Below are 8,990 nucleotides of genomic sequence, written 5' to 3' on the forward strand. Positions count from 1 at the left end.
GATGCACTCTTTTTTATCAGACTTAAATAAATCCCCACATCCTGAAGTCAGATCTAGAAGTATTTGTATCAAGAAAGCAGTCATTCTACACACACACACACACACATACATACACACAGTTCTGGGCATACTGTCTACTACAAAACAAGGAAAATAAGTTTTTGGTTAAGACCTGAAGTCTACAATCAGCCTGGCTAATCGGAATAATATGGTATTTTGAGAGGCCTCCCCATCACAGATAGTAACTGTATTGTGGAAGCATTGCAATTGATCTTTCCATTCATAGCCAGATTTATCATGAGGAGACCAAAGGGTAGAGCAGTGGTTTTTAAGCTTTTTTCATTTGCGGACACCCAAAAAAATTTCAAATGGAGGTGTAGATCCTTTTGGAAATCTTAGGCATACTATGCAGACCTGCATGGGTCTGTGGACCACAGGCTGAAAACCACTGGTAAAAAGTGGAGTTTTTAACAAAAAAGAATGTGTTGTGGCGGGAGAGAGGGAAACAAGGAAAACAGGAACTGAGAGAGAGAGAGAGACAGAGAAAAAAAAAGATATTTAAAAAAATGCTCTCTGATAGGGTAGGGGGGTTGTTTCTGTCATAGCGGACAGTACTGCCATAAGATCAGAAGCAATACGTCGCAAACTGGCAAGGGAAGCTCTGAATTACCTTACCTCAAGAAAGAAACTGAGATATACAACATGTTGTTCCAGGACATACAGACTGCCTCTCCACCACTAACTAGTTTTTTATGCTTTTATTGGTTTTAAAATTATTTTAAATATAAATTAAACTTTTAAACACTTGTTAAATCACACACAAAAACAAGAACTCTGCTGGGACACATGAAAAAACCAGGCATTCTGCTAGGAATTACCATTTACTTAGACTGTTAAAAAAAATAGAAAGGATAAAGTAATGGCAAAAATTCTCCTATCACAAAGTATTTTTGGCCCAATATACAAGAACTATTATATTGAGGACAAAGGCCCACATATATAGTGAAAAAAAACACACAGAGACAATATACCCATTTCACCCCCAACAGCAACTATTGCTCTTCACTCCCGGGGATCTTAACCTGAACATTTTGAAGATGAGTACAGAATCTTGTAGTGATGGGATGAACATTTAAATGATACTCCTTTTCCAGAACACATCTGAAGAACATCAGGATTGTGAGAGAACACAAGACAGGAAGACAATCAGCAAGCAATTTTAAAAAACACTTTAGGAAAACAGGATATTTCCCAAAGTCATCGGAGACTGAACATTTGAGACAGATTCAGATATAGCATGTTCAGGCATTGCGCCAGATTCTTCACACCACTGTTCCACTAAATTCTGCCTTGCAACACATCAAGCAGCAACTGTAAACCTGAGTCTCTCCTGAACAGATGTTGGCAACTATGCCATGCAGCCAGCATGGAAAAACACAGTTCTTGGCTAAATTAGCTGTCCAGCTAAAAAAATGCCTTGGAACTGCCAACATGGTAAACCTAGGTCACTTACCACGTCATTCTCATGTGAAGGGTTTAAACAAAAACCCCACACTCATACAGATACACGCCACACTAAGACTGGAGACAGGTATGCACCACTATTCACGTGTCTGACGAGGCCATAAGGAATCAGGAGGCATGTTTTGGATATGTCAGTAGCGACCATTGAGGGTAACCAATGCTACCTCCTGGCACAGCACTGCCCAGCTAGCAAGGGGGGAGACTCGAGTCCTTTCCCTCTGGAGAACCAGGTACGTGGCACTGGACTGGACCCACGGAGCCGAGCCCTGTGTGGTGAACCCTAAGGGAACGGCTGGCGGAGGGAGCAGGCAGCAGGCCCCTCGCTGTGAGCGGAGACGGACTGTCAGCCAGGGGACCCCGCGGCCCCTAGCAGGAGAGATCCCAGCAGCCCTGTCTAAGGAGGCGGTTTCTCTACCCACCATTTCCAGCTCGCTGAGCCGGACCCTCAGGCTCCAGCTGCCCCCCGTCTGTCACACCCCCGCTTCCCCGGCCCCGCCTTACCTCCCCCACTTTGTTCACAAGGGCGATGAGATCCCTCTTGGGAGACCAGGCCATGAAGATAATTTGCTGGGGAAGCTGCTTCTCCCCGACCTGCCGGAAAGCAGGCATGGCGGGCGGGCGGCTTCTGCACCCGCACACCAGCTCGGGGCACAGCCTGCTCGGAAGCCCCCTTCTCTCACCCCCGATCTCCGTCCCCGTCCCCTTAAACCCGCCCTATCCCCGGCAGCCCCGCTCCGCGCCCAGGGCCAGCAGACAGAGGGGAGCTCGGGTTCACCGGGCCGCTGCCCACACAACGCAGCTCCGCCCCGGCTCTCCCGCCTCCCCGAGTTCCGGGCCGCCCTTCCCTCGTCACTGCGCGGCCGCCGGGCTCCGCCTCACAAGCCCGCCGTGCGGCGCGGAGGGGCCGCCTGTGCCGGGGAGCCTGGCAAGCGCCAGCGCCTCACGCCTGGGACTGCGCTGGGGCAGCTCCTGGGACACGGGTCGCTGGCCCCAGCCGAGGCCGCTTACGGACCCGAGCGGGTGGATGGCCAGAACCTTGGGGCGAGCCCTGGCGTGCTGCGGGGGCGGGGACCCATCCGCTGCTGCTCGGGCCACAGAAAGCCCCTTATCTCGCGGGGCGCTTGCGATACCAACCTAAGGGGCGGGGGATTTTAACTGGGTTACGCAACTGCTGCAGCGGCCTGTGCGGACGCTCCTCCTTGAGTGTTAGTCCGGTTGCACGGTTGCCTTTGAGTCAGCTGGGAACAAGTAGAAGCCTTGGTCTGCGCTAGGAGTTTAGGTTAAATTTAGCAGTGTTAGATCAATTTAACCCTGCACCCATCCATATGAGGAAGCCATTTTTGTCAACTTAAAGAGCTCTTAAAATCGATTTCCGTACTCCTCCCTGATGACAGGATTAGCGCTGAAATCGACATCGCTGGGTTGAATTTGTTGTAGTGTGCACACAGTTTGATGGTATTGCCATCCAAGAGCTAGCCCAGAGTGCCCCATTGTGACCGCTCTGGCCAGCACTTGGAACTCAGATGCACTAGCCAGGTAGCAGGAAAAGCCCCGGGAACTTTTGAATTTCATTTGCTGTTTAGCCAGCATGGCGAACTCAGCAGCACAGGTGATCATGCAGTCCCCCTAAAATGTTTCTATGCTCCCCTGATCAGCTCTGTCCCTGAGATCGCAGATTAGAAGGCAAAAAAAAAAAAAAAAAAACGCCCTTGCAATTACATGTTTTCCAAGCTCATGCAGTCATCCCGCACTAATAGGGCACAGCGTAAGGCATGGAGGCATTCAGTGGCAGAGGCCTGGAAAGAGTTGCTGTGTTTGCTTAACGGCAAAAGTATCATGTCTCGCTAGCGATCCTGCCTGAGCCATGTTGCTGTGTCACATGCACTCAGCGCTGTGTCAGCTTTGGGTGGGAGCATGACCGCTTTGTGAGCAGGAAAGCCATAGATAAAGACATTGTATTAGGTAGCTTCTGTAGCCAGAGAAAACAGTCCTGTGCATTTGGCAAAGTCTGGCAAAAAAAAAAAGAGAAGCTCGTAGTGTAGTGGTTATCACATTCACCTAACACACAAAAGTCCTGTAGTGTAGGAGTTTTCACGTTCACTTAACACGTGAAATGTCCCTGTTTTGAAACGGTGAAAACAGGTCGCTGTTCCTTTTTCTGACTCCGCTCCTGCATTTTTAGTCTTAGAACAGACCGCGCTGTGAAATTTTACTTTGAGTTATATCAATTATGAGTTAAATAATATGGAAACTCTCTCTAAGTTATAGTCTTGGGTTCCTTACCCTTTCAGCTGCTCTGATAAATTAACATTTTTGTTAGGGGCAGGGGAAAATTTTCATGAAGCCTTTTATAGGGACTAAATGCTATCTAGGACTCTGAAATGATCTGAACATGGCCCATAGAGTGCAATCCTTCGTTCTGGATTTGTCATTCCACAGATTGAACTGCTCCTTACTACTGTCCAGGCTTCATGATAAGCCATGGGAGCAAGGGGCAGGCTGGGGTAGTAGCCTGAAGTAGAAGCCTCCAGCTTGCATGATATTCCAGGCAGACTGAATCTCCATGAGACAAAACTTAAAGAAGAGAATGACTTGGAGTCACTCCCATTCGGTGCTCTAAGAGGAGAATAATCATGTCTGTCCAGGCACCCCTGATCGACCTCACCGAAGTCTGCCAGCTGAGCGGGGCTGAGCTGGACAGTGGCTGGCAGGAGCTGGCGGACAGAGCCCTAGTTCCGATCGATCAGGCAGGCAGCAGGCTGAGTGGGGCCGGCGGATGGGACCCTGGAAAAAAGGCACAAAATGATTGTCTGCCGTAGCTTTCATGAAAGGAGGAAGGGTGGCCTGACGACATGTACCTCAAACCACCTGCGACAAAGTTTTTGCCCCATCAGGCATTGGGAGCTTAACCCAGAATTCCAGTGGGCAGCGGAGACTGCAGGAACTGTGGGATAGCTGCCTACAGTGCACCGCTCTGTAAGTCGATGCTAGCCAAGGTAGTGGGGATGCAGTCCACTGACTTAATGTGCTTAGTGTGGACATACACAATAGACTGTATAAAATCGAATTCTAAAAAATCAACTTCTATAAAATCGACCTAATTTCATAGTGTAGACATACCCTTAGGAAAACACTTTTCCTTCCATCCTGCTAAGGATCAAGCAGAGCTTTTTACACACACACACACCCTTTGACACACATTTACAAATGTCTCTTCCTGAAAGGCCCAGTAGCAAGATTGACTGTGGAAACAGGCTACTCTCCCTCGCCGGTAGCCTGGTAACTGGAGCAGTCATTGCATGAGATTTATGGTGCACTTTTTCTCTCCCAGAGAATCTAGTGCCAAATGAAGCACTGCAGGACTTGGCATAAGTAAACAAGGAGGGGGAGAGTGTGGAAGGAAATATGCCAAGGAGACTGAGGAAAGAGTCCATCAGATGGAGCCTTACATTGAAACGTGTTGTTAAGCTCCCGGCTTAATGCTTCTTCAGAGAGAGGCAGGTCAGTGGTGGTCACCATAACTTGATACAGCAGTCCAGGAATAAGGAAGAAGGCTTTACATTGGTGAGCTTTGCATTACAAATAAGAGTGTGAACAGAAATGAAAGCACTTGTATGTGTGTGCTAGGGCAGCAATGGCTGCTGGGTAGAATAAGCTTTCCTCTTTCTGGTTTGGGGTAAAACTTTGTGAGGTCTAGCCTGCTAATAGTTTAGGGTGGCGTTTTTGGAAGTAGGGAGGGTTATAAGAGGTGGGGTGATGAAAAGAGCTAATGAGCTATGTAGGCTCAAAATAGTAGGCAGTGTTGAACCTCTATGCTGACTTGCATTTGAAGAGCGGTAGGAAGGAAATACAAATCAGGCCTGCTATGCCAGTGTTTCTTGTTGTCCTAAGGCAGGTTCCTACCCGGTGCTATTAACCTTCCTCTTTTCATATGCAGAGGGAATGACTGGGCATTTGCACCTTAATTCTTACTACCTTTTGTATAAAATTCCTCATAAAGCAACCCTTGAATCCCTTTTTACAGGAAAGTACTTCCCCCCTCCTCTTCCTCCTGTGGGTGGAACACCTCCCTTAGGAGAATTTATTGGTCAATCCTTGTACTAGAGATCTGAAGCCCTAGTGGCTCAGCTGGACGGAGGATAAGAACCTAATGCACACACACTGTCTGGCTCACTCAGCATTGCCAGCATGTTGCTTTGGTATAGGTAGCGAGGTTAGAATGAAGGTGACATGTTGGGTGAAAACTTCAGACTGTTGAGGCCTTTCTGAAGTCTTAGCACAATTAACAAACCAGGAGAGGGGGGAAGTGAATGACGAAGAGGAGTTAACATGACCCTGTGCCCTTCTGATTGAGTTTTTTCCAAAGTATATGGTTTTGCAAGATGGAAATTCTGGCAATAGTTAAATATTTCTATGTGAAATACAGCTTGTTACCTAATGGAAAATTCCCACCTGACAGGCTGGAAAACTCCACACGTAACATAGCTTCTGTTGAGTAGGAAGAAATCTGGACACTTGAATGCTTGGACACCTCTCAAGTTCCCCTACAGACAGAAAGCCAGCCACTGGACATTTGCATGACCCTAGGTAAATATGAATCTAGGGGGTAATTTGTAAGACATATGTAAGTGCTGGAGACTAAATAAAGTAGAGGCTTTGTGTGAAAGCACTTATGTTTGCCTGCTTGCATCAAATGTCTATTGGTCGAACAGCCACGTCCCCATTATTTCCTGCCATCGCCTCACAAAGAGTAAAGTTACCAAGAACTTTGGGTTCAGCAAGACCTCAGGTAACAATAGAATTGGCTCCCAGTATTGTTTTTGGTGTAAGATCTAGAATGCAATTTGAGCTGGGTGAGGGCACGTCTGCAGTGCAAAAGTCAGTCAACCTAAGTTACATTGATGTACAGCTGCCGCAGTAATTGAATCAGTTTTACATGTCCTCACTACGTTCCTGTTGTCAGCAGCGTGCGACCTCACTAGGAGCACTTGACTGATTTAATTGCCAATGTGGGGCATCGTAGGATAGTTTCTGAGAGGCATCAATGTAAGCAACACAGTGTTGACACTGACCCTGCATTGACCTAACTGCATAGACTTAAGCACTATGCCTCTCATAGAGATGGAGTTAAGTAAGTGTATAAGGTGTAGTGGGTGAGTTACATCGGTGGGAGTTACATTTTAGTTTAGAGGCTTACAGTTAGGTCGACATAAGCTGGCTTACGTCGACCTAACGCTGTAGTGTAGACCAGTCCCAGGCCTGACTCTGAGTGATTGGTCTTTTATCTGAAAGATCATATTAACAAACATTTACAGAAAAGCAAAAGTTGGCTGTAAAAGGTTAGAGCACTCAGAACAAGGTATTTGCCTGCTTTATAAACTTAGAAACAAACAAAAACTTTAATTCAGTCTAGCACTCAACTTTGAAACTTACACTGCTACCAGGGCCAGCTTTAAGACCTGTGGGGCTGATTGGAATACTCGGCGGCGGTCCGGGGCTCTGGGTTTTCCGTAGCACCGAAGGACCACCCGCCGCCAAAATGCTGCCGAAGACCCCTGGAGCGGACCCCCCTGCTGCCAAAATGCTGCCGAAGACTGGGGAATCGGTTGAATTGGCTAAAAGCTGGCTCTGACTGCTAGAAAACAAAATTGGTGTGAATATCTGATAATTAAACCTATGAACCAACCCAAAAAATTGTAGTATAAAACCCAAACTGATGTTTTGCAATCAAGAAAGTGGAATAAACCAGGGTTGTAACCATGGGCGGCGGGTGAACCCCAGGCCTTGCCTCTCTCCCCAGAACCCAGAGACTCCCCCCCCCCATGCAGCTACTAGCCTGCCCTCCCTCCCCAGCTGCCCCAGCACCCCCAGAAAGGAACAATCAATTGCACACATACAAAATGGGAAATTACTACCTAGGAAGAAGTACTGCAGAAAGGGATTTGGGGCTCAGAGTGGATCACAAGCTAAGTACAAGTCAACAGTGTGATACTGTTGTCACAAAAAAAGGCAAAAATAATTCTGGGATGTTTTAGCAGGAGTGTTGTCAGCAAGACACGAGAAATAATTCTGCCACTCTACTTCATGCTGATTAGGCCTCAACTGGAGAATTGTGTTCAGTTCTGGGCACCACATTTCAGGAAAGATATGGACAAATTGAAGATAATCCAGAGAAGAGCAACACAAATGATTAAAGGTCTAGAAGACCTATGAGGGAAGAATGAAACTTGGTTTGTCTAGTCTGGAGAAGAGAAGATTGAGAGGAGACATAACAGTTTTCAAGTGCATAAAAGGTTGTTAAAGGAGGAGGGAGTGGCTAAGCACTGGAATAAATTGCCCAGGGAAGTTGTGGAATCTCCATCACTGGAGATTTTTAAGAGCAGATTAGACAAATACCTCTCAGGGACAGTCTAGATCAGTGGTTCTCAAATTGGGTGTTGTGAGGTTATTACATGGTGGGGTCACAAGCTGTCAGCCTCCGCCATTTATAATAGCGTTAAACATTTTTAAAAGTGTTTTTAATTTATAAAGAGGGTCATACACAGAGGCTTGCAGTGTGAAAGGGGTCACCAATACAAAAGTTTGAGAAACACTGGTCTAAATAATACTTAGTCCTGCCATGATTGCAGGGGACTGGACTTAGAGGTTCTTTCCAGTCCAACAATTCTACGGTACTTTTAAGCGTTACAGATCAACTTGAAAAAACCACCACCTTTTCGTCTACGCCCAATCATTTTCCACATTAGAAAATGTTTGAATAAATAATGTTATTTGAAAGCACAGAAACAGAGCAGACAACTCTGAACCCCATAATGATTTAGTACTTTTTAGTCTTGTAGAACTAGCACAGCTCTGGGCAATTAAAATTAATTTTTCTTCTTGTTTGCACATCAATAGATGTATTATAATTGCAGATCTTTAATACTGGTTATGTGCAGACAAGAGAAAAAACACAGAGCTTAACTTTCAAATTCCTAACCGAGTTTGCAGTAATAGCAATTAGAGAACATCATCTTTTAAAACTATAAATTGAGCATAAATATTATGAAATTTTGTGAGCCTTGAAAAGTCAAACTAATCAGGACCGTGTTTTCTATATCCCTCTTACATCTGTTTCAATCACTGTGTCCAAGAAACAGAGCAAGATGACCAGGGTCTGAAATTAGCAGAGAAACTTCTGTTGCAAGATTTCATAAACCTGACAAATTATCCCTGTGGAAGATTTTGTTTTGCACACCTTAGCACAATGAAATTGTGTATTGGCAAATGGGAGAAGACAGACACAGTGAAAAAATTGTCAATGACATCTTTGATATTTAATACTAAGTAGAAAACAAATCTACTTAGTATTAATCAAACAAGTACAGTTATAAAAAGTTTATTTTCCAATATATTGCTCATTTCATTTTCCTCTGAATTTGTTATATTCATGTCTAGCACAGCATCAAGAATAATTTGTATGAGTT

General features: G+C 45.7%; 1 protein-coding gene across 3 annotated transcripts in view; it reads right to left on the reverse strand.

Moving 5' to 3' along the window:
* ANAPC4 (anaphase promoting complex subunit 4) overlaps positions 1-2,378 on the reverse strand; it is a 38,218-nt gene extending 35,840 nt beyond the window's left edge. The window contains exon 1 of one of the 3 annotated variants that reach the window (XM_075066544.1): positions 2,026-2,378. In XM_075066544.1, the coding sequence (XP_074922645.1) occupies positions 2,026-2,133 (108 nt within the window). In that variant the 5' untranslated portion in view covers positions 2,134-2,378. The remainder of the gene's footprint in view (positions 1-2,025) is intronic. The other 2 variants (XM_032806609.2, XM_032806607.2) reach the window with 2 other exon arrangements.
* Between the last annotated feature and the right edge of the window lie 6,612 nt (positions 2,379-8,990).

Source organism: Chelonoidis abingdonii, chromosome 5 (genome assembly GCF_003597395.2).
Source record: "Chelonoidis abingdonii isolate Lonesome George chromosome 5, CheloAbing_2.0, whole genome shotgun sequence".
Taxonomy (NCBI): domain Eukaryota; kingdom Metazoa; phylum Chordata; order Testudines; family Testudinidae; genus Chelonoidis; species Chelonoidis abingdonii.